This window comes from Schistocerca americana, chromosome 2, assembly GCF_021461395.2.
Source record: "Schistocerca americana isolate TAMUIC-IGC-003095 chromosome 2, iqSchAmer2.1, whole genome shotgun sequence".
NCBI lineage: Eukaryota > Metazoa > Arthropoda > Insecta > Orthoptera > Acrididae > Schistocerca > Schistocerca americana.
Window position 1 is genome coordinate 699,426,789 of NC_060120.1, and position 26,792 is coordinate 699,453,580.

At 37.5% G+C, this 26,792-nt stretch overlaps 1 protein-coding gene across 3 annotated transcripts in view; it reads left to right on the forward strand.

Annotated features, from left to right (window-relative positions):
* LOC124593678 (obscurin) overlaps positions 1 to 21,350 on the forward strand; it is a 688,571-nt gene extending 667,221 nt beyond the window's left edge. For all 3 annotated transcript variants that reach the window (XM_047131972.1, XM_047131974.1, XM_047131973.1), the window contains 4 exons: positions 8,150 to 8,330; positions 16,666 to 16,891; positions 20,109 to 20,214; positions 20,310 to 21,350. In XM_047131972.1, the coding sequence (XP_046987928.1) occupies positions 8,150 to 8,330; positions 16,666 to 16,891; positions 20,109 to 20,214; positions 20,310 to 20,450 (654 nt within the window). In that variant the 3' untranslated portion in view covers positions 20,451 to 21,350. The remainder of the gene's footprint in view (positions 1 to 8,149; positions 8,331 to 16,665; positions 16,892 to 20,108; positions 20,215 to 20,309) is intronic.
* Positions 21,351 to 26,792: the final 5,442 nt, after the last annotated feature.

Consider the following 26,792-nt stretch of genomic DNA (forward strand, 5'->3'; position numbering starts at 1 on the left):
CTTTCTTGTGAAGTGTGCTATTTTGTTAAAACATTGAACGTGTGCACCTCCAGGAGAACAAAAGTTATTGGATTTGTACTGTACTGGAGCTCATAAATGAACACCCTGTTTGCAGCTCTCCACGTTAGTCTATCCTGATGAAGTTCATTGCTACTTATCTATTGCAACCCACATCCATTTGATTGTGCATTCTGTAGTCAAGCTTTGGTCTCTGTCTACAATTTTTATCCCCTTCCCACATTTACTTAAATATTCATGATGCCTCAGAATGCGTCCTGTCAACCCATACTTTCTTGTAGTCACTTTCTGCCATAATTTATTTTTCCTCTCATTCATTGCAGTGCCTCTACCTAATCTTCAGTTTTCTTCTATTGCACCGTACTTCAAAAGGTTCTCATCTGTATTGTTTATCATCCACATTTCACTTACTTATAAGGCTACTTTTGAAACAGATATCTTCATTTAAAAAATCCTAACATTAAATTTAGATAAGCTGTCACCACATTTCTCTTTTCCACAAAAGATTTTCATGTTTTTACCTTGTTCACAATTTGTTGTTATTCTTTATGCTGTAGGTGAAATAAAATAAAAAAGGCATTCAGTCCTAACAGCATGCAAAATATCCAATTGCTCTTTACTCTCACTCTAAATAAGATGTAACATCTGTGAGATTACTTCCATCTTGCAATGTTACTGTACTTAAAATACTTGTTCTGTTAAATAATACCTTCAGCATTACACCAAACCACTGTAATATGCTTTAATCACAAATTTCTTGGGGCAGCATTCTCCCTGCCAATAATCTAGTTTTGAAATACCGTAATTCAGTGCTCATCTGTTCATATACACAAGTGCAGTTGGAAGTAACTCCCATTTTGGGGAAGGGTTACAACTACTTCTAGTTCATTCACCCTTTCTTTCTCAGTATTGTATCCTGGTCAAAAAACAACCACATTACAATAAATATTTTTTATTTATATTGTAAATATCATTAATAACTTAATGCCTACTCATTTTTCATTTGACTTTAAGACTTAAAAGCAATTAATTTCATATAATTACCTTATTGATGAACAATTTTGTCAGTTATGATCATTTGCACATGCAAATGACTGGCAAAAAGTGTGTGTATTAAAATAGCTGTTTCTTTAGGTATTTCATACTCCCATGTAAAATTTAACAATCTTCAGACATTTTACATTTAATTGGTGTTATCATGCAAATTTCATACACAGCTGTGTATGACTGTGACGATACCATGATAATATTAGCCTACATGGCATCATATCTAACTAAAGGTAAAATCAGATTACCATTGACATTCCCAGTGATCACAGTGTCAGTGTTAGTACATTGTGTTCTACTGTTGGAAACATGTGAAAGAATGTAGTGTGACGCTACAGTCTCTTTTATATACAAATATTATGTGTTGTGTCACATTACTTAGATAAAGATATTACATTTAATAATACTGTTCAATATTTCACTTTTATGTCGTTCAGCATCAGCATTGTAGATAATTTGTTATGTGATCTAGATATCCTAACAATGTGTAAACTGTTTTATTCATCCATTTTGACAGTTCACTTCTTAACTTATTCAGAGGGCACCAGGTGTGCACTTTTATGTTACAAATGACATATTGTAACGCTTGAAGATGCTACATGATTTACTCTTAGTTGTGTGGCTGGTTTCAGTCAGAGACAATTTTCCAGTAATTTTTTTAGTAACAGTAGTTACACATGCAGGGTGTCCCTCCTAAGGAGCATCAGGTACTTTTATCTGGTGCTTCAACAGATATTTGCAAATTTGTTTTTGCGGTGTATAGATGGAGTCAGCCCAAACAATTACTGCTCATCATGTCTTTCATGTGATGCCAAGTGTCAATGCTTTATCAGTTTGCTTCCCACTACAAACAAAACTTTTTTTAAAGCAGAATTTTATCTGCCCATTTGACACAGTACTCCCAAATTAGTCTAGCATGATATTTGTTTTATTGATGTGTATTAGCAGAGACAGTAAAACGTGAAGAATAACCTGTACTGTAGCAACGACAGCACCATCCTGGCCTGTACTGACTGGTACCACCACACGCTGCTCAATCACTGCTGGAGTGCTGATTATTCTTCATGCTGTATTGTCCCTGTTAATACATACCAATTAAACGAATATCACACTAGATTAATTTGGGGATTCTGTTTCAAATGCACCATAAAATTCTGCTTTAAAAATTATTTTGTTTGTAAGAGGAAACAAACAAATACTTGCCAGTGACACTGAGCATCACATGAAAGATGTGATGAGCAGTATTTGTTTGAGCTAAATGCAGTTGTGCATTGCAAAATTGAAATTGCAAATATCTGCTGAAACATGAGAGAAAATGCACCTGATAGCTCATTGTGAGGACAACCAATGTGTGTATGTATTATAAAACAAATGTCAAAATATGATATTTATAAATAATATTTTGTTATGCAAAGCTAGATGTCTGCCATAATACATGGGACTAAGATATTTACAATTACTGTGAATAATTGCTGGTCTTTGATACAGCTTTTTATTGAATGTCCATTTCTTGTGTTTTGCTGGTGTATTACGTCCCAAGTTCAAAGTAATTAAGATTTTCTTTAATGCATTGACAATTATAAACCTGAAAGCTAAAGACTGTTGCCATATTCATTTCCTTAGAGTATTGCATATAACACACTCATGGTGTGAGTCCGGTATGCTTTCATTTCCCCTACCATCCTCTTCCTTTCATTTAGCTTTTTTATTTTATTTTATTTTATTTTTTCATGCATTGAAACACAATTTTTGATCAAGTGGAGCTTCCCCTGCAGTAGAATTACACAATCTATAAAGGAATTGAAGAAAGCAAACTATCCATGCAGGAAGAATATTTCCCTCAAAATGAGCCCTCAGTTTGTAGGATAAATCAATCACATGAGAGATTATCTAGTGCATCATTGATCTGTATAAATATTCCATCCAAGTCAGTGGTCAACATAGTACCTAAGGAGATTCACTGATTTACTGTCATGTTTGACAGTATTTAAAATAAATATAATCTCCTCTGTTCGCTGTTATTTACCTGACACCAATCGGTACATTATTTGGCACTATTGTTACATTATGTTTCACCTCATGCAGAGTAATGTCTTGTGCAATTAATGTTGTTATCTTCATGAAACACTGTTTCACAGGGTAAAATAAAGGGACGCTTTCTTTCCTCTCAGTCTTAAAAATTAATAATTTAACCATGAACTTTCTTATTCATGGCTGAACTGACTTCATTCATGATCATTTATTTTCATAATTTGCCTTAAAATGTGTTGCAGCAGCAGTAGTGCTACTTATGGGATATCCCATAACCAGAACACACTAAATATTAAAAATTTCCACGGACTTTTGGTACTTCACCTGAAGGTGGGATCAGAGTATACACCTTTCAAAATATCATGGTTACAGTATGAACTGATGTAGAAAGATACAGGAAAAAAATTATTCCATTGATATCTCAACTAAACCTTCATTTGCATATACCAAATGTTGACTTCCTCAGTACCCACATGAGTTAGTTTCATTATGAAACTATATAGTTATGACCATTTAATACACAACAACTGAAGTAAATAATAATTTGTGTTTTCAAGTATTATACAGTACATCCATAAATGGATGTACTTCCATAAATGCCCCCCCATGAACCATGGACCTTGCCGTTGGTGGGGAGGCTTGCGTGCCTCAGCGATACAGATGGCCGTACCGTAGGTGCAACCACAACGGAGGGGTATCTGTTGAGAGGCCAGACAAACGTATGGTTCCTGAAGAGGCGCAGCAGCCTTTTCAGTAGTTGCAACGGCAACAGTCTGGATGATTGACTGATCTGGTCTTGTAACAATAACCAAAACGGCCTTGCTGTGCTGGTACTGCGAACGGCTGAAAGCAAGGGGAAACTACGGCCGTAATTTTTCCTGAGGGCATGCAGTTTTACTGTATGATTAAATGATGATGGCGTCCTCTTGGGTAAAATATTCCGGAGGTAAAATAGTCCCCCATTCGGATCTCCGGGCGGGGACTACTCAAGAGGATGTCGTTATCAGGAGAAAGAAAACTGGCGTTCTACGGATCGGAGTGTGGAATGTCAGATCCCTTAATCGGGCAGGTAGGTTAGAAAATTTAAAAAGGGAAATGGATAGGTTAAAGTTAGATATAGTGGGAATTAGTGAAGTTCGATGGCAGGAGGAACAAGACTTCTGGTCAGGTGACTACAGGGTTATAAACACAAAATCAAATAGGGGTAATGCAGGAGTAGGTTTAATAATGAATAGGAAAATAGGAATGCGGGTAAGCTACTACAAACAGCATAGTGAATGCATTATTGTGGCCAAGATAGATACGAAGCCCACACCTACTACAGTAGTACAAGTTTATATGCCAACTAGCTCTGCAGATGACGAAGAAATTGAAGAAATGTATGATGAAATAAAAGAAATTATTCAGATAGTGAAGGGTGACGAAAATTTAATAGTCATGGGTGACCGGAATTCGGTAGTAGGAAAAGGGAGAGAAGGAAACGTAGTAGGTGAATATGGATTGGGGCTAAGAAATGAAAGAGGAAGCTGCCTGGTAGAATTTTGCACAGAGCATAACTTAATCATAGCTAACACTTGGTTCAAGAATCATAAGAGAAGGCTGTATACATGGAAGAAGCCTGGAGATACTCTAAGGTTTCAGATAGATTATATAATGGTAAGACAGAGATTTAGGAACCAGGTTTTAAATTGTAAGACATTTCCAGGGGCAGATGTGGACTCTGACCACAATCTATTGGTTATGAACTGTAGATTAAAACTGAAGAAACTGCAAAAAGGTGGGAATTTAAGGAGATGGGACCTGGATAAACTGACTAAACCAGAGGTTGTACAGAGTTTCAGGGAGAGCATATGGGAACAATTGACAGAAATGGGGGAAAAAAATACGGTAGAAGAAGAATGGGTAGCTTTGAGGAATGAAGTAGTGAAGGCAGCAGAGGATCAAGTAGGTAAAAAGACAAGGGCTAGTAGAAATCCTTGGGTAACAGAAGAAATATTGAATTTAATTGATGAAAGGAGAAAATATAAAAATGCAGTAAATGAAGCAGACAAAAAGGAATACAAACATCTCAAAAATGAGATCGACAGGAAGTGCAAAATGGCTAAGCAGGGATGGCTAGAGGACAAATGTAAGGATGTAGAGGCTTACCTCACTAGGTGTAAGATAGATACTGCCTACAGGAAAATTAAAGAGACCTTTGGAGATAAGAGAACCACTTGTATGAACATCAAGAGCTCAGATGGAAACCCAGTTCTAAGCAAAGAAGGGAAAGCAGAAAGGTGGAAGGAGTATATAGAGGGTCTATACAAGGGCAATGTCCTTGAGGACAATATTATGGAAATGGAAGAGGATGTAGATGAAGATGAAATGGGAGATACGATACTGCGTGAAGAGTTTGACAGAGCACTGAAAGACCTGAGTTGAAACAAGGCCCCTGGAGTAGACAACATTCCATTGGAACTACTGACGGCCTTGGGAGAGCCAGTCCTGACAAAACTCTACCATCTGGTGAGCAAGATGTATGAAACAGGCAAAATACCCTCAGACTTCAAGAAGAATATACTAATTCCAATCCCAAAGAAAGCAGGTGTTGACAGATGTGAAAATTACCGAACTATCAGTGTACTAAGTCACAGCTGCAAAATACTAACGTGAATTCTTTACAGACGAATGGAAAAACTAGTGGAAGCCAACCTTGGGGAAGATCAGTTTGGATTCCGTAGAAATGTTGGAACATGTGAGGCAATACTGACCCTACGACTTATCTTAGAAGCTAGATTAAGGAAGGGCAAACCTACTTTTCTAGCATTTGTAGACTTAGAGAAAGCTTTTGACAATGTTGACTGGAATACTCTCTTTCAAATTCTGAAGGTGGCAGGGGTAAAATACAGGGAGTGAAAGGCTATTTACAATTTGTACAGAAACCAGATGGCAGTTATAAGAGTTGAGGGACATGTAAGGGAAGCAGTGGTTGGGAAGGGAGTGAGACAGGGTTGTAGTCTCTCCCCGATGTTATTCAACCTGTATATTGAGCAAGCAGTGAAGGAAACAAAAGAAAAATTCGGAGTAGGTGTTAAAATCCATGGAGAAGAAATAAAAACTTTGAGGTTCGCCGATGACATCGTAATTCTGTCAGGGACAGCAAAGGACTTGGAAGAGCAGTTGAACAGAATGGATATAAGATGAACATCAACAAAAGCAAAACGAGGATAATGGTTCAAATGGCTCTGAGCACTATAGGACTCAACTGCTGAGGTCATTAGTCCCCTAGAACTTAGAACTAGTTAAACCTAACTAACCTAAGGACATCACAAACATCCATGCCCGAGGCAGGATTCGAACCTGCGACTGTAGTGGTCTTGCAGTTCCAGACTGCAGCGCCTTTAACCGCACGGCCACTTCGGCCGGCCGAGGATAATGGAATGTAGTCGAATTAAGTCGGGTGATGCTGAGGGAATTAGATTAGGAAATGAGACACTTAAAGTAGTAAAGGAGTTTTGCTATTTGGGGAGCAAAATAACTGATGATGGTTGAAGTAGAGAGGATATAAAATGGAGATTGGCAATGGCAAGAAAAGCGTTTCTGAAGAAGAGAAATTTGTTAACATTGAGTATAGATTTAAGTGTCAGGAAGTCATTTCTGAAAGTATTTGTATGGTGTGTAGCCATGTATGGAAGTGAAACATGGACGATAAATAGTTTGAAGAAGAAGAGAATAGAAGCTTTCGAAATGTGGTGCTACAGAAGAATGCTGAAGATTAGATGGGTAGATCACATAACTAATGAGGAGGGAGAAGAGAAGTTTGTGTCACAACTTGACCAGAAGAAGGGATCAGTTGGTAGGACATGTTCTGAGGCATCAAGGGATCACCAATTTAGTACTGGAGGCCAGCGTGGAGGGTAAAAATCATAGAGGGAGACCACGAGATGAATACACTAAGCAGATTCAGAAGGATGTAAGTTGCAGTAGGTACTGGAAGATGAAGAAGCTTGCACAGGGTAGAGTAGCATGGAGAGCTGCATCAAACCAGTCTCAGGACTGAAGACCACAACAACAACAACATCCATAAATGCCATCAGGTATATATTCTGCATTTCTTTATTTAATTACAGATAACTTTCTCAATATATAGGACAAGGTTCCTTAAATAGTGCTTAGCTGATGTATGTAATAATGTTTTGATCTTTATATCAACTTAAGCATCTTCTCTGAATTCACTTGATAATTTATTTCTTCTAAGCAATTTAAAACTGAAGGGAGATGGGATTGTAATCTCTCATCGACAGGGTGGTGATTAAAGAGGGAGCACAGGCTCTAGATTGCTAAAGGATGGGGAAGGAATTAGCTGTGCCCTTTTCAAAGGAACCATTCTGGAATTTGCCTGGAACAATTCAGGGAAATCAAGGAAAACATACATCTGGATGGCTAGTCAGGGATTTGAACCAATCATCCCCTCAAATGCAAATCCAGTGTGCTAACCAGTGTGTCACCTCACTCAGTATCAGTGAATTTGTCACTGGATCTTATTGCAGATGAGTGAGCGCTATAATATACCACCCAAATCCCCATCCATACAAAATACTTTAGCATTCACAACATATAACCCAAGATAGTGTGCCAGTAAACCCCCAAATCCTTGAAACAGCTTCGAACTTGTGATCACTTTACAAATTAGTTAATCTGATTACTACCTTGATGACATTCATAGTCACTTCTTTGCCATAAAATTTAAATTTCCATGTTATTAATTATGATATTTATTAAAGTATTATACACTTGTTCAGCACTGCTTCTTACGTAATATATGAGATATTATTTCATTAGGGGCATCTCACATTCAAATGTGGAAGGTAGACCAGCAGTGTCTGAACGACAGTATTTGAGTAGAACCCAATATACAACTTTTGTGTGTACTGTCATTTATATATACACTGTACATTTTTAACTTTATGCGTGGTAGAGGACTGATCTTCCATGGACTTGCAAACTGATTATAATGATTTTTATGTAATTTGTCCAGTGTCTTAACACTACTGAATTTTTTTGTGACCAGGTGTTGGATGGACTTCAGTATCTCCATTGGAGAGGATACTGTCATCTTGATCTCCAGCCTGACAATATAGTCATGGCTTCTGTAAGAAGTGTACAGGTGAAGCTGGTTGACCTTGGATCAGCTCAGAGAGTCAGTAAATTGGGAACTGTTATTCAAAGAGTTGGTGAGACAGAATATACAGGTAAATGTTTAAATTCAGTGCCACATATTAACAAAGTTGTTTGTACTATTATCTGTTTCCAACTGTTCTTAACTTTACAGTTAAAAGGAATATATGAATTAAATTTATTAATTGTTCTAGTGCACCAGGCAATTGTTTGCAGTTGTTAAATATGTGTAGGAACTGGATATACATTCTACTCGCCTTCTCCCGCTTCTCACTGTCCATCTCCTCCTCCCCTCTCCCTTTGTCCATCACCTCCTCCCTCCCTCTCTTTGTTCATATCCTCCTCCCCCCTCTCTCTCTCAACCTCCTCTTCCCCCTCTCTCTATCTATCTCCTCTGTATGTCCATTTGCCCCCACCCCTTGCCTATTTGTCACAACCCATCACTTTGATCTTGATTGAGCCTTGTTATTGCCAACAAAACCTCAGTTGGGAATTGAAGCAGCTTAAAACGAATAGGTAAATCAGTTGGGATCATTTGTATGCAGGGTGTGAGAAAACTCCCCTGCAGCTGGATATGTGAGGGTAGTAGCTTAGTGACGGTATTTCATATAATTTTAATCTGTGAACAGGTAGAATTACAAAGTTTCAGTCAATTCAGATCCTGTACTAGTATTCTAATCATATGCTGAGAAGCCATAAATACAACATTCGTGTTTCCTGTGAAACCCAGTTGCAAGGGGAAAAAAAAAACAGCACATTTTTACGGCACAGCATTTTCTTTTTCTCGATTGGTTTTAACACAAAATTTTTTACATTGTTGCTTAAAAAATATATAGCCAATGTCAGTCTGAATTTTTATTATATCATCAGGCAAAAATTTTAATTAATTTGCTCAAGAACTTTTTTTTTTGCTAAAATTTTTCCTGTTGTATTTGGTGTACATAGTCATATATTATTTATATTAAAAGTATACAGGCTATGTCCTCCCAAATGTTTATTAGTGTATTGTGTAAGAATTTGAAGTAAATCAGTCAAGACATTTTCAAGATTTTTGCTAACAATATTTCCTGAAACTTCCTGGCAGATTAAAACTGTGTGCCGGACCGTGACTCGAACTCGGGACCTTTGCCTTTCGCGGGCTAGTGCTCTACCAACTGAGCTACCCAAGCACGACTCACACCCCATCCTCACAGCTTTACTTCTGCCAGTACCTCATCTCGGCACACAGTATAATCTGCCAGGAACTTTCATATCAGTGCACACTCCGCTGCAGAGTGAAAATCTCATTCTGGAAAAAATATTTCCTGTTTACATATTATAAAAAGCACTCCTGTAGGTGTATAACAGCACATGCAAGTCTGAATGCAAAGTTGTATCAAAATTTCAAAACAATTGGCGAATTACATTTGGAGATTTGAGACCCTGAACAAATCAACATTTACATGTTTATTTATACAGATTTGCTCCAAAAAACTTGTGAAAAAGGTCATAACTTATCAGCTATGGCTCATAAAAAGCATTCTTTTATTTTACAGGCAGAACTAGCTGTTGATTTATTAGGTGCAGAAGCTAGAGGGGATGTTATTGTTGTGGTCTTCATTTCAAAGACTGATTTGATGCAGCTTTTCACACTCATCTATCCTGAGCAAGCCTCTTCACCTTTGCATAACTGCTGCAACTTAACTTCCATCTGTTTGAACATTTTTACTGTAGTGAAGCGTTGCTCTCCCCTAAAATTTTTATTCCTCCCACTTCCTCCATTAGTAAATTAATGATCAGTCCAGCCTTTGGTGTAGTGATCATTTGTAAATGTACCGAGAGAATGGGAATACTGTAGTTATCCTTTGGTACATGCAAAATTTATATGTTACAGACCTCCTCCAGCCCAAGCAAATTAAGCAGATTGGTTGGTTGCTTCACATTAAGTGTGGTCTAAGGCTTATGAAAGCACCATTTCTTCATGAGTGGTTCTTGGAAAAGCCGTGAAAACCACTTCTGTAATTTCTATTCATGGTAAAACATCTAAATGTTTACTGTTTGTTCTTAAGATGATTTTCCAAGGGAAGTTTGAAAATGTTTTCAATAACATTATCCATTACTGAGATCTAGAGATTCAAACTTACTGTACTTATGCATGTAAAATATGCATTTAATATCCCCTCTGAGGCATACATGCAGTTTTAACTCTCATAATGAACACATGGCAAGGTTTCTGGGGTCATCAAAAGGGTTCTGAGATCTTCAAACTATGTTCTTAATCACCATTTTCCTACCAATAAAACTTTATGGGGTACTCTCTCTGCAGTGGGCACTTTGCGTCTATCAGACCATCTTGACGATGCCACCTGGCAGTATAAGCATGTTATTTTGTCATAAGAAATTATTTGTACTTTTAAATCATATATCATATTTTTTGCTTAACTGTAGGTGCAACCCAAAAATGCTATGCATATTTATGTAAAATAGTGTGAAGAGAATTAGTGTTGGATGAGAGATGATTTTGTGTAAAAGTATGAGTGTCAAAGTATACAAATAAGTTGTCAGAACTTTATTGACCTACAGAATTCATTTTATGTAAGTAGTACATCCATCTATAACAGGAAAAACAAGGAAACCAGCTGAAAAACACTCCTGTTGAAGCACAAAAAAGGCAAATATGCTCCTCGTTAAAAGACTCTGACAGAAAATGGGAGTACCTGCTGCCTCAGTCCTTATTCTGCCTTTCTTGCCAAATATTTTAGTGTGCAAACATATATGCACTATTTTGTGTTGAAAGGGAGGAGCAGAGAGACAGTGGTGCTTGAACAGAGGGGAGACAGTGCCAGTGGGAGAAAAGAAGAGAGAGAAGACACTGGAAATGAAAAAGAGAGATGTGTAGATGCTGTACATTGCCTTTGGGGGTGTGGATCCCAGCAACCCACACCCACCACTCTCCATGCCCCTGGCCAGCAAAGTACAACATAAAAAATTTTGTCCACTTACCATATAGCAGAGATGCTGAGTCACACAACAAAGAGACTGTCACAAATAAGCTTTTGGCCAATATGGCCTTTGTCAAAAATAGGCAGTCACTGGCAACTGAAGCCACACTCAGTGCAGCCAAAAGCTTATTTGTGACAGTCTTTTTGTTGTGTCTATCTGTGACTCAACATCTCTGCTATATGGTGAGTAGCAACTTTCCTTTTCATAATATTGATCTCATAATTTATTTACTATGCTGTTGGTTGTAGCTTTTCTTAGAGGGTATAACTTTACCAACTTTGACTAATATTCTAAAATGACCAAGATGTATCCAGTTCCTCCCTGGCTTTTAGGCATTGAGCTAAAGAAATCCGATGCCACTAACTCCCAAATTTCTCCTGGAATCATTGGATACAGTCAAGTATGTACTCCTGAAGTATTTATTTTTACCTTTTGGCATATCTCACAGGAGCATAATATTTTCTTTAGCTGTCAATTCATGTTTTCAAAGTGGTAGTACCGTTTCATATGCTTGATAAATTTCTTTGGTCCAAAGTGTGCATGATCTAAGTGTACATACCACATAAGTGATTCTGTGCTGTCTTTTAGGGATGCATAGTAACCATTTACCTGTTTTGTTGTTCTCATGAAACAAAATTGCTTTGTGTATCTTCCAGTTTTCAACCTCATCTGAGTTGTTTTATTGTATACTTCAAACCTGTGTATTTAAACAACTATCTTGCTGCTGTAGAGTTGTTAATGTATGACAGAGCGTTTCAGGATCTTTTTCGTATTTATTAATTGTCAAGAAATATATAGCAAATGTTCCTCTGTCCTTTACATCCTGGTTTGATTGTAAGCCAATAGGTAATCTTGATACGGCATCTGGTACAAAGTCCTGTCATGATTGCCACAGTCAAGGGTCTTCAACTGTCTTGCATCTTTAGTGGATCAACGTTGACTAACTCTTGACAAAATCCTTTTTTATTTTGTATAACACTACTTCACCATTCCTCAAATACAGAATAACAATTTATTATTTCTTCACAAATGTGGATAAATACAGACAAGCAAGACTGCCCAGTCTTGTTCTCAAACCAGAAACAATTGAATTTTTCATTGACTTTCTTGTCAGCTCTACATTCTGGTCTTCAGTATTCCTTGGGAGCTGTACACAGCCTGGGGTCTCTTTGCTGCTAATAATGATGACATCACGGGCAGCCCGACTGCTCTTGGTGCTACATGTAGCTCAAAAGGAATACTTCAGACAAGAATACAACAACCACAGATTACAAAAATGAAACAATTAAAAAAATAAAGTAAAGATAGTTATCTCCTTAGCAAGAAATATTCTAACTCTCAACTCGTTCTGCTTGTTCATTTATTTGAAGCTGCACAACATGGATATAAAATTGACATATGTAAGGGAAACATGGTACCCTTATGAAGGTGGTCCCACAAGTACCCGACCTGACCGAGAGATGGCAGTTGTTGTTGAAATATCACTGAATTAGAAAGTATATTACCTATGAAGCATATGTTTCAAGTTTGAAGCCGCCACATTGTTTAGTATTTGTTTGGCAGCCATCAATAGTGAACTTGTGCAAATGGTCCTTCATTGACAACAGTAAAATATTGGGTAGCTGAGTTTAAATGAGGCTGTACGAGCTGCCAAGACGAGCATCACAGTGGTCAACCAAATGAGGTGATGACTCCAGAAATGGTGAAGAAAATCCACAAAGCGGTACTGTATAATAGTCGACTGAAAGTGCGTGAGCCAGAAGACATAGTACCCATTTCAAAAAGTGTGGTACATTGCATATTATCTGAAAATTTGGACATGGGAAAACTGTGTGCAAGGTTTCTGCTGTTTCCTTGCATTCAAGCAAAACCAGTGACATGAAGGTGTTTCAATTGAGAGTTTAGCGAAGTTTTGCAGCAACAAAGCTGATTGTTTGTGCCATTTCATAACCATGGATGAAACATGGGTCCACCACTTCACTCCTGAGACAAAAGAACAATCAAAACAATGAAAACAAATTATAGAAACGACTCCAAATAAGGTGAAGATCGTTTCATCTGCAAATAACATCATGTTGTCGGTTTTTTGGGATGCACGTGGGATAATTTTCATTGAGTACCTTGAAAAAGAAAAAACTAACAACGGCAAGTATTATGTGAACCTATTGCAATGTTTGGGTGGAGAAATCAAGCAAAAACTGCCACATTTGGCCAAGAAGAATGTGTTGTTTCTTCAGGACAATGCATTTTAATGAATTAAAGTTTGCATTGCTATCTCATGCACCCTATTCACCAGACTTAGCCCCCTCGGATTATTTTCTGTTCCCAAACTTGAAAACAATGGCTCAGTGGTCGAAGATTTTCAACAAATGGAGACGTGATGTCGACAGTTAATGGCCATTTTGAGGAGTTCGACAGTTCTTATTATAAAAAGGATATTGAACTTATTGAACATCGATGGGAAAAGTGTACAGATCTGAAAGAAGATTAGGATGATAAATAAATACTTTTTTTGGGGTAGTAGGGGGGAAGGGGTCTAGTACTTATGGGACCACCCTCGTACAACACCACAATTGGAGGGCGGATGTTCCTTGCAGGTGGTCCTTTAGGTGTGTCATTATTTTGACCTGTTGCCAACTCATTGAAATCTGTTGTTTGCGATATGCTGCAACTCTGGACAGTTTTGACACCAGTGATGTGCCATATGTCAGTCATGAACTAGGCAGTGAATTTCTGATGGTTTAGGTGAAGTGGCATGTAGTTGCTCCAGAGAAGTGAAAATGTGAGCAACTGGCAGCATTGCTTGGTATATACGCTGAAGACATGGCTTTTGACCATAAATCTGAAGTACAGGCAGCAAGAAGCTCTGTATAGATTGGGGGCCAAGAGCATTGTTTTTTCTGTCAGATTTGTGGAGAACAATCCCAAGCTTCCCAGGCTCCATTGATATGTTGTGTAGAATCACACCCACAGATTAGGACTGAGCCATCTGAAAATATTATTGAAGTGGCTTCAGCAACAGGATGTGCAAGCAGTGCAACCAGCTCCAGGTGTTGAGTCCTTTTGCTCTCTGTCTACGCCACCTACTGCCTCTGCTGCTTTCATGTCACAGTCTTCCTAATGCATTTTTGGTAATACCACATCCCATGCAGAGCTCAGTTTGAAACCATTGTCCTAGTTCACAAGATCGTCATATAATCTTATTTCTACAGCCTCTTTGATGATCAAATCTCAGAACCTATTGGTGTGTCATAGCACCTTATCTATTAAAAAAACAAACATGTCTCCTTCATTGATACTATGCTCTGACACTGCAGACTTATAAGTTGGGCTGAGGTGAATGCTCAGACCCAAGCATATGCTTTATTTTAATCATTGAATGGAAGAGGGTTTTTGTGTTGCATTTGTCCATTATCTGTGCAATCTTGGCTGTGGGCAGTCCTATGTAGGAAGAAATTTCAAGTGCTTGGTTTCTGCTTCTGTATTTGAACAGACGAAGGTGCTGCACTCCAACAATGGGTTCTGGGATTCAGTCATCAAAGAGGTAGTGGAAATAAGAGTGTATGACAATCTCGTCAACTGGGACAGCCGATTCCAACTGAGTTTTGCTTGGGATGTGGCACTGGCAAAAATCCATCAGGAACACTTTAATGTGGAAGTGATGGATGCAGCAGATGTAATAGACAGGCAGCACCAGGACTTAACAATCAGAACCCCCTCTACCCCATACTTGCCAGGGAAATCACTGCACTTGGTAAACAAATGTTGGTACGAAACTTCTGAATTTGTGTCTGTGTTCTCTAAAATCTTGTTCAGCTCCAGTTTTTGTGCCATTTTCAATAATGTGGGGTGCATTTCCATTTAGTGTAACTTCCATATGAAATTAAGAAATTCATCAGCAAGTTGTAACTCATAAATAGGTGGAGGTAGCATAGGAATTGAGATGGTTTTCTGTCTCCCAGGCCCTCCTGGTACAGCAGCTGCTGCGGTTGTTGCTTGTGTTTGAGTGATAGTTGCCAATGATCTCTTCTTTCAGACATTCATATAAGTCTACCACTATGGGTTTCAGGACCACATCACTCACATTGAGGGTGTTTCAGCTGACTTGAAAGTGCCACAGGGTGATTATACCTATTGTTTCTTACCTTATATTAAAATGACATGTACCACATAATTACGAAATGTTGTATTCATGGTCTATGCAACAAGTATTAATGTAAAGAAATGTTATTCAGCAGCAATGAAATTATTGGGCAGTTATCTTACAGCAGTGATGCTTTGAAAACTACACAGCAAACCCCTGCACCTGTATGCCCCAAAAAGTTGACTGGCATTACTGTTGCAGGCAAGCAGCAGCTTAATCAAGTGGACAATTGTTATATCGACTAGTCTTGCAATTATCACAATGCATTGTTTCCTTAGATGCAACCAGGTTTACTGGACTGTAAAAATTTTACCATGTCCTAGTGACATCTGTCGTCATTTGTGGTATTTCTTATATAAGGCAGCAGCCTCCGGCTAGAATAGTCACACTTTATCCCAGAAGAATTCTCGCTGTTAGTACAGTAGTTGTTTCTGCACTTGTAGCTCTGGCACTGATGTAACTGTTGTGGCTGTGCCCTCAGCTGCTCCAAATTTGTGTTTGATGATGGCAGGCTATCTACATTCATGTATCATGGGTTCTCAGTTTTAACATCTTGTAGAGTGTTGGTATTTTTAACGTGTGGATTTGCAGCTTGTCGGTATTCGTGTATTGCGGATTTTCAGTACTCATGTCTTGCAGATTTTTGGTACTTTCATGTGTACTGTCTTGTCTCTGTTCTCACACTGAGGTCACCACTCTTTGGGTACAAATAGATTTAGGATGATATTTGGCAGTAGATAGTTTAATTTATATAGAGAATAGTGGTTGGAACTCCTGCCTGACCAGATCATGAGCTAGGTGCAGACTGGTTTTTGTACAATAGGTAATCTACCATAGTATGAAGTAAATCGCTGCCCTGAAGATGGCCCTTTCCTGGTTAGCATGTGTGCCATTGAAGCTTTCATATTTGTGTATGTAGTTTTGTATTTTTATATGGACATCTCTAAAGAGTAAGTACAAAATCTGACACACATGTAAAGACTATTTCCACAAGGCTATGGTTGATGAACTGTATTATGATAATACATCAAGCTGTTTGGTATTAATAAAGGAATGTCTCAGTTGGATCTCAGCAGTACAAGACAGTGGACACAAAACATAGGCGCACATGCAAATGAAAATATAAGAATAACTATGAATATTAACAGCTGAGATTTACATCTTAGGCATTTCATTCATAACTGTGATGTCAACTTTCTCTACTATTAATTTCTACTGTATTTCCTTGCACATTGATATTGGTACCTGAAATGTACCTGTAATGATTCTTTTTGTCATTTTAGCTCCTGAAATACTCAATGATGAACCAGCATATCCACAGTCAGACATCTGGAGTGTGGGTGTAATTACTTACATTCTTTTATCTGGAGTATCACCATTTGTGGGTAAAGATGCTGAAGAGACTCGTCAAAATGTCACATTTGTACGATATCGATTTGAACACTTATATAAGGAAATTACTCAAGAGGCCACAAGATTTCTTATGCTTATCTTCAAACGGACACCAAGGTAACAATTGAAAGTGAATAGCATACATAGTTACTAACTACCTTGTTATCTAACTACCTTCTCCCCTAATAAGAGGAAACAACTTTACACATCATAAATTATTTCTAGTGATCTTCTGGAAACAATAAATAATTTGTTCAGTTTTTTGTTGTCAAAATCTTGTATGGAATGTTTATCATCATCATTTGTACTATTGTTATTAATATTTAACTTCTATCATGCATTGTGTAGCATTTCAGACATCTAATTATTTTAATTTATATAGTCTTGTGGTAGTTTTTGCCAGTTATTGCAGCACTTACACCTTTAATGCCCCAGACGAATAGTATTTTAAGGTGGTCATGAATATCTTATTTGCTAGCAGAAATTAGCAACCTCAGAAACTTTAATGTTTATTTTGTCATTGCCAGGTAAATAACTTTGCCCCAATTCTTTGTCAGTATCAGCGCTTTTGTAAAAGAAACACTGTGCACTACTTCAGATGGCAACAGCGTTAGGGCACACACAGTCATGTTTTTCTTGCTCCATGTGTGAATAGCATAGGAGAGGTAATGTCTAATGTTGACTTACGGTACCTGTGGCATGTGCTATGCAATCACTTGCAGTTGATCTGGCACTCACTCTCTAGTAATTATTAAATGTACTGTGCATGAGCATTCCAGACATAGTCACCTACAGGAGACATCACACTAATGAAAGTGGCCATAATCTCCTTGGAAGGTGGGAGAGTCCATGTAATAACAATGTAGAAGAAAGGCAACACTTGTGACTGAGAATGTGGAAATAAACATCTTCACTCAGGTTCATGGTAACTGAATGAAAAGGCTTAAGTCATAGTACAAGAAACCCATCATCCAACCACCTCTGGCCTGAACTATACTCTCCACAGAATGTGAGTTAAATGCCTCATTGGGACATCAGTGCACTCAGTGCCTTGCATCATTTGAAAAGAAGCAAAATTGTGACTTGTAGGACCATAATACACATCTCCAGTCAGCTACTGTCATGTTTCTGTGGCATTCGGTCCAGTAAAACACAAGCAGCTATATGTGTCGCTGTGAGCAATGGTCTTTTGCAAGGTGCTGCAAATGTCCATTGTATTCAGTTTCATTTTCAATGTACTCTCATAAGCTGGTTGTGATTGAGCTGCATTCACCGAGAGCAGTAATTCTTGTCAGATTTGAAACCAATTGTTGTTGACAAGGTGTGATGACACTCACCTCCAGTTCCTGTCAGTTAAGATCTTTTTACAAGCATTGTTTTTAGGCTGTATTATGTAGCAAGTGGTACACCATTCTTTGTAGGCAGCAAGCCAGGCAACTTCATTCATGCCCTGGTCATGAGCACATTCAAAGAAAACACCTCCTTTTTGCTATTCTGTCACACTTTCATGTCAACCTAAATTACTGCGCTGGTTCCATACAACCAATTGGCACATACAGTTTACTCCACTTCACTGCCCTGCCTTTTGTCAGTGGTGAATGGTCATATGACTGCCTGGTACCAGTTCCACACCATCTACAGTGCTCCAAAGTGACATGTATGTTATTTTAATGGGTGATTGATATTTTGTCTGATGAGGTTATATTTCTTGCATAATCTTGACACTACATCACTGGAACAGATCATAACCCAAGAGTCAGAAGAAGAGTCTCTTCAAGATCCACCAATATCCTGTGGTAAAGTTTATGTACCAGCTTTCTGCCAGATTGCTAATTTCCTGTATAATGGTAGGAATAATATTCCTTATCTTCAAGTCAATGCCAGTGCAAGCATTGTTATTACTGGTAACCACCACAGAACTCTGATAGTGAATGGATACAAACAAATAATATTTGATATTCATACTCAATATGCTCTTGCTAATCTGGCAATCAACGCAACAGCAGATAAATTACTGCTGCTTATATCATTGGAGATCAGTACACAAGAGTTTCCGCCATTAACAGCTCCAAAGCATATATCTTAGCTATCTTTTATTTATTTTATTTATTTTCTTCCAGAAATACACATTTTCTGGTCAGTTTGACTTCAGTTATTTTAAACATGATTTTCTTTATATTTACCTAAATACCCAATTTACATGACTGGTATTTATTTTGTGGTAAAAAATCTTATTTACAGTTTAGCATTAATATCGTGTATCTATTATGTTGTCTGTTACATTACATTGCTTGCGTTTTTCTGCTGTTTCATGACTTATCCCTTTTAATACAGAATTCTTATGTCACTAAATCTTCCTACATGTACTCCCCTCCCTGATGATCTGATGAATCAAAATCCTTGAACCTGAAAACACAGAAACCACTGTAATTATCTGAACTTTTCTGTTAACAAATTCTTGACCATTAATGTTTTACATTGATAGGATATTTTCTCTTTTTCTTCCTATTTGTAACTGGAGTTGTGAGAACTGAATCATAGTATGTTGTTGACATTCCACAAAATAATATATTAAGTTAGATATCTGAGTTCTTTCACTTGCATATACCATGTTCACTTTCTTCATACATTACATTAGTTTCTAGCACTGGATGCGAGAGCTTGATCCTTGTGTGAGTGAGTGATGTATTTTTATATACCTAAATCTTGCTTTTAACTTCATTGTTGAATTTTCTTGTTTGAATGTAATATTTGTATGTACTCTCAGTTATCATCTTGTTCACTTTCAATTTCAAGTGAGTTCTAATTTTTTCATGATTCTCCTCAGAACTTTTTGTGATTTTTGCCTTGTACCTTATAGCAGTCTCTTTGAATTTGTTGTAATGTTCCCTACAGCCATTCTCCACCCAGTTACAGTTACATCTGACTGATAGACAAGCAGGATCACAATGTTTACACTATTTTTTGTTATGCTCAAACCATTTGGTACATTCCCCATATAAGGCAACAGTATTGGTTTTATACTAGAAGTGGTTAGTAACAGCTTATATACTATTGGTAATATGCAACAGGTAGGTCATCTTTGTAAATTTCTGGTTCTATGCATCCATTCAGACTTCTTTCATCTCTGTACTTCCCAAGGTATACAGTAGACCTTATTTATTGAGCACTGGTTGCAGGAGTGTAGTCCCCATACATTATTCACTTTTTTTTTAAAAAAATGCATTTCTCATTTTATGCAATGTAAAGCATTTTAGTCCATGGTTCTTCCTTATACTTTGGAGCCAAATAATGTAATCACTCAAATTTAAAAAAAAATCTCTTGTCTCCGCAGCAAACGACCAACAGCAGAGGAATGTCACGAGCATCGTTGGCTTTTACCTTCCGAAATAACAATCAAGAAGCGAGAGAGAGCTGTGTTTCTTGGAAACAGATTAAAGGTAATCTCCCATGTTTGTTTAATTATTATGTGTTATGTGTCTGTTTATCCATTTTTAAAAACTTCCATAATTATTTTCATTGGCACTTTTCACAGGAATTTTCGGAAGCTTATCATTCAAAGAAAACTCAGGACTCCATAAAGTCAGACTCCCTGACAGGAGCATTTGGAGGCAGTGGGAAAGCTGCCCTAACTCGTTCAAGCAGCATCCAAGAAGAATTGTATACCACCTTTTAAATACATCAAGTGCTACAGTTTTTTGGACAAATTTCTGGAGAAGTGGGATAGACACTTGAGAGTGACCATCCCTTATTCTGCCTTTGATATACAATAATTAAACAGAATGTGCAAATTGTATTTGACATTTTGTGGGAAATATAGTCATATTTTTATAATGAAAATCATTTGTAAGACACAAATAGAGGCTTCATGAAGCAGCCTTCATCAGTAGTCACTGTGAGCCGAAGTGGCAGTGTGAGACTCGTGTGCATTACTGTTTTATCTGTACATTCCACATCATCAAATCTGACTTGCTGGGATGTACTAATTCATATTCATTTGCCAAATGTGCCATTCAGGAATGTGACCCTCGATACTAGTGCTGGTTATCTCAGCATATCCTTGATAAGTGCAAGTCTGTGATAGCATGTACTGGGAAAACTGAATATTTAATTTTCATCCCTCTTAGTTTTAAGTGCACAAAATTTTCCTTTTGTTTAATCATGCACATAAGGACATAGTGCCAAAGTTTCCTACTGCTCTCATCAGTAGGGAATTTTTGGTTCAATTTGTATTGTGCGTTCCTTGGATCCTTCACAGAATCCATCACATAATAAAACACATCAATTGATGCTAGCAATTCACAAAGATTTGTTCATTACACTCCATGCTGATGAGTGGAAATGGGCAAATAAATCTATTACTTATCTACATATTGTCATAAATATGTATTTCAAGGGGAACACTAAAAGTAACAGCTAAAGAAATTTGTATAGAAAGAACAATTTTATACATGTAAAGTGTAAATCAATATTCATAGTTTACTGATGCAATTAGGTAAATGACTGTGATAATGCATTCGCTAATGCTTCATAATCATGTATAAAGTTATTTAAATAAAATATTTGTGTAATAAAACAGTCTCTTTTTCTCATATTTCTCCACAAAAATATTTTTGGCCACATCAATACTAGAACATCAGAAGACATCATACTGAATCCTAGCATACATTTTTATGTCAGTAATGGCTGTAGCACTTTAGTTATATATAATGATTTACATGGATTTTCTTTATTCTTCGACTTTCTTACAATGACTTGTGGCAATTTGTAATGGCAGAATGTGTCAGTCGGCACTTCTCTGAATACAATCACAAAAAAATATTATCTTATGGTAAGTAACTAAAATGTTAATTGCATTGGATAATCCTGTAGTGAAGTGGCAGCAATTAGGAACCATACACAGACAAAAGTCGTTTACTGTGGTTTTACAAGGGCCATATATTTCATTATAGAATCCATGATAGCTTGAGAATTCCACAGCTATATAGAAATATAACAATGAGAAATCCATCTAACAACTGAATATGGTGCCAAACAATCAATTAGAAATCTGCTCCATTTTAAATAATGATATAAAATTTGCACAAGAAATCAAAGCCATCTTTTGAGACTGGTATTAGACATCAAGCTCATTATGGAAAATTAAACTGTTCATTCAACATAGTTGTGATTAGTTACACTGCATGTACGAGTGTTACGGTGTTTTATTTTGTGTAAGAATGACTCGAATATGTAAGTCTATTAGCAGCATAAACTTCCTGATGATGAGAGTATGCATATTTTAGAGAATTTGTGCACTAAGTCATAAAACAGAATTTTACATTAATTATTGTGATTTTTTGACAGTGGCAAGTGAGGAAGATAACATTGTGAATGAACAGAAACTGGTAGGTAAACTTTAATTGCTGATCCATGTCAAGATATATCCAAATCATCTCAATAATTTTATTCAAATTCTTAATCCCACTAGCACTTAGAGATGAAACTAAATGAGAGATTGCCTATATGTCATCATCACGTAGAAGTGAGTCAGCTGTGAAAATTGTGAAAGAACAAGGAGGCCCCATTACTTCCACCTAACACTGGGTCAACAGCCCTATTAGCTTGTTAATGATTGTGCACATTCTTTGTTTACCTCTTCAATCCTGTTTATGTTTCAGATAAGAATAGCACTTGTTTGTGAATAAAATATTATCAGTTTTCTAGTTGCATCATTTCAGGTAAAATTCTTGAGCATTTGTCAGCTGCCTCTACAAATAAAAAAATGTGAGAATTTTATTTAGAAAGCCAAGAAGATTTTACTTACATCTACCACTAAGAAAGTACCACCATGTCTGCTCATTCTCACTGTATTCTAGATGCCCCTTTTTCATTTTGAAGGGATACTGAGTGATAGTTGTGAACCAAAATACAGCAATGGTGGAATGAGCTAATGGTAGTAGTTATCCGGTAATTAAAGCCCCCCCCCCCCCCCTCTCTCTCTCTCTCTCTCTCTCTCTCTCTCTCTCTCTCTCTCTCTCTAAAACACACACACACACACACACACACACACACATTTCTCTCCCGCCCTTTATGACGTGCCCCCCAACCGTCTCCCCACCGTCCCTTCTTCCCTTCTCCCTCCCTCTCCACCCCTCCCACCCTTCTACCATCCTCCCTCATCTTTATGCCCCTGGCAGATCCTCTCAGTATGCTCATCGTAACCAGTGTGCTATGTCAGTTTTGTGTTTGTTGCTGTTCTCCCATGCGTCAAGAGTTGTGATTTTAATTGTGTGTTTGTCTTGTACATAGTGTTACTGTCAGTGATTGTTATGTGCTACGCCGTCCGTCAATGCTCTTCTACTCCAGTCATATGTCGCTTTGTGTTCTTTAATTGTCCCAGTGTGTGGTTTTTTTTTGTGTGCGCTACTTTTTTACTGTTTTTATCCCCATTTTACAGTCGCACCCCTTTTTGTCTGTTCTCTTCCATACTGTTCCCCATTTTTCATATCTGTGTACACCCTATTTTTTTCCATTCTGTTATTTTAAATGTCTTCTTTGAATATTTACTATCTTTCAGCTGAAGAGCAGCTCATATGCTGCCGCCAGTCTGCCCCAAATGGGGCATTGAAACACAATAAAGGGAAAAAAATTGATTTCAATCCTTCGGAAACTAATGTGCTGTGTTTGGTGGAAATCGAATTTATGCTTTCGTAATACAAAAATATGCAGTGTACACATTGCCATGCATGAAAGATCTTCCCAAAACACATTTTTTTTGCTGGGCTCAGTTTTCTAAAATGCCTACGCTGGTGCATAAAAACATTAACCATGCTCAGGAGTGATAAGTTTTACAGCTCCATGGGAATGTATACTGTCACTTAACACGAGGAAAATGTATTTTCACCTGAGAAAAGGTGTATTTCTTAACCGGGTAACCTGGGCTGCAGTAAAATCTACTTTGCTGATAAAAGCCCATGCCAATGCAAATATCTGCAATAATAATTACTTTCATGTTGAAAATTATGTCAATTTTATGTGTTCTCATCTGTTTAGATTACATATTTTCAGTAGTAACAATTATTATTGTTTTATATGATTGTTATTATCCATTCAGGACAGTGTCCCAGTTTGTTGACTGGAATGCTCTGCAGAGAGTTGGTGCATTGTTTTACTTCCCCCACCATTCACAATTTATACTCACCTTTCATTTTTGAATCAGTCTAAGCCTAGAAAATGTCCCAGTTTGTTGACTGAAATGCTCTGCAGAGAGTTGGTGCATTGTTTCACTTCCCCCACCACTCACAATTAATACTCACCTTTCATTTTTGAATCAGTCTAAGCCTAGAAAATTAGTTGTATCTAATTTTAGCTACACATACATGGGTTGTTAGAATCCCATATCCTCTGTTTGAAAATTCATGAGCCCTAGCTCGTATATGTTTCTACCCACACAGCAACCACTTGAGTGTGAGACTGCGAAAGGCCAATAATGTTCATGCCATTCAAGGCTCCACATATTGTCTACCAAGCAACAACAAAATTGGCTCCTAGTGGCAGCATGGGGTGAGGTATCCAACGGTGAACATAGCATGAGGCTATGGAATGCAGTTGTGCTACTTAGTCGATGAGTAACCCACATCAGTGGTACAGTGCTAGTGGTGTTGATACAAAGCAGAGCAATGGCTACAATAAACAAAGCAAGCATTGCCTTATATTGACAACAACAGTTTCCAATATTGACATTTCATCAGAAAGGAACCCAAGGAATTTCACATAGTGAAAAAGAAGTGGCAAGTGAAATGTTAGCATTTCTGCAAGATGAGTCAGCAGAATGTGTGGTGTCATATAAGCTCAACTATGTGGATAATGTACATGAGGAGTACTGTGATGACAATACATGCTTAACAAGTGAAAGTGCTTTTGAAACAGGTGTCAAGCCAATGAGCAGGTTGAAACACAATTACGTGCATGGAAGATCAACCACAACTTAGTAAAAAAAAAAAAAAAAAAAAATTATGAACAGATTTCGAATAAGTCTGCAGCAATATGATCACGTAGTGCACAAGAAAAACTAGGGATATTCAAGGAGGGATAAGGCGCACTTGTTACGACAACTGGTGTGTATGCATTTCAAGGATGCTTGGTACAGTTTACAGGATTTGCGTGATAGCTACCTACTATGTGATGCACATTAAATTTCATGACACAGATTACAGTGATTTCAAGGGAAGCAATGGATGGATGCATAACTTCAAACAGTGCTACAGAATGGGAAGACTTAAGATAACAAAATTTCAAACAAAGCGTCAACTTGACAATACTGTGAAATCAGCTCAAAAATTTGTAGATGATATGTATAAACTTATCTTGTCATCCAGTAAGGAATTTGTTTTCAACTCAGACCAACAAGGATTTGAACAGGAAATGCATATGAAGGAATGCCTGGAAATTAGAGGTTCCAAGAGATTTGTATCAAAATCAACTAACATCAGTGCCTCAACAAATTTGTATACAATTATGCCAACTGCTAATCTTGATGGTAAATTGGCTGAAAAATTATTCATTGTGCTGTGAGAAGTTGGAGGAGCTCAACCTCATGTGATTCTTTCCCATGTGTGCATTTACAGTAGGGAATATTCACATCGCAGCAAGCAAGAGTGAGAAAATGGGCATAAGATAACTACAACTATGATAGAAGTACTGCTTTTAGCCAATATCTGTTCAAAATAACTTGCTTTTGCTTGATTCCTAATCTGTGCATAAAAATCATACTCCTTTAGATCAAATATCCCTCCTCAAAAGTGTGACATTGCATTTCATACCACTTGGAACCACTGGACAAATTCAGCCTCTGCGTTTTAGTTTTTCCCATGCCTATAAAACATACTAACCAACTATTTGCAGCTATGCCTTAAAGAATAGCCAGTTTCATGATAAGCTCCACAATAGGCTGTTTCACATTTGGGTGCATGTCATCACATTACATCATTTCTCATCACCTTGTTACACCAATATAATTCTATATGAATTCCTTAAGGGTGGATACCGAGCCGAAGTCCTGCACAGTTCGTAGCTTACAAGGAGCTCACTTTCGATCTTAATAGTATGTACCTTTTGATCACTGTGGTGTGACAGTTTTTGTTCAGTGTTCATGGTGCAAGTTAATGGTTTGTTTAGAACATTTCTTGAATGTTGACAATGTCCATTTTGTGAAGTGTAATACATGTATCCCATAGGAGATTGATCTCTGTACCTTCTGTCCTTTCCTAATGCACATGATGAGTCATTAGTAGCTTATATTTTTCCTTTAATAATTGGTAACACAAAATTTTCAAATGAGCCTTACTAAAGACTGAACTTGCGACCTCGCACTCAAAGGGTTCCTTGTAATCCATTATCATCCACTTTCAGTCCATTAATCTCTCCCAGAAATTCTAATCAATGTGACTAACATTGCTCCCCTCTTCCAAATGCTTATTTCTTAGTCACTGTTCTCTTTATATTACACAAACACAGATTTTCATATCTGTTTTTCTTTGCACTTTGCCTCGGTAAAGATAACTTATTTATTAGCTGTACTTACAACTGGGGAGTGAAATCTACTTTGTTGTGTTGAACTACTGCTACCACCCATTACACTAAGGTACAACATCTTTCGTCCTGTTTCAGTGGTCATCACACCTGAATGGACTGCCCTAGCATGCCTCTCATCAAACCCAAGATCTCTGTTTATCGACATACTACCAATGTAGTTCATTTTGCCCATTATCCTCACTATTCACAGCATTTCACCAATTGCCATAAGAGTTCGAGCCTGGTGTGCGTCCACACTGAAGAGATCATTGGCTGTCCTCACCTGAATTATATATATCTGGCACCTCCTCTTTTGGAGAGAAAAGTTGATAATTTGTGCCAAATTTGGATTTAGACCTGGATCTCCTGCATACTAGGCAGAAGATCTGACCACTAAGCCATCCAGACACAGTGGTCGACACAACTGCGTGTTCTACCCTAGACCTTCTTCTGTCAGACCCAA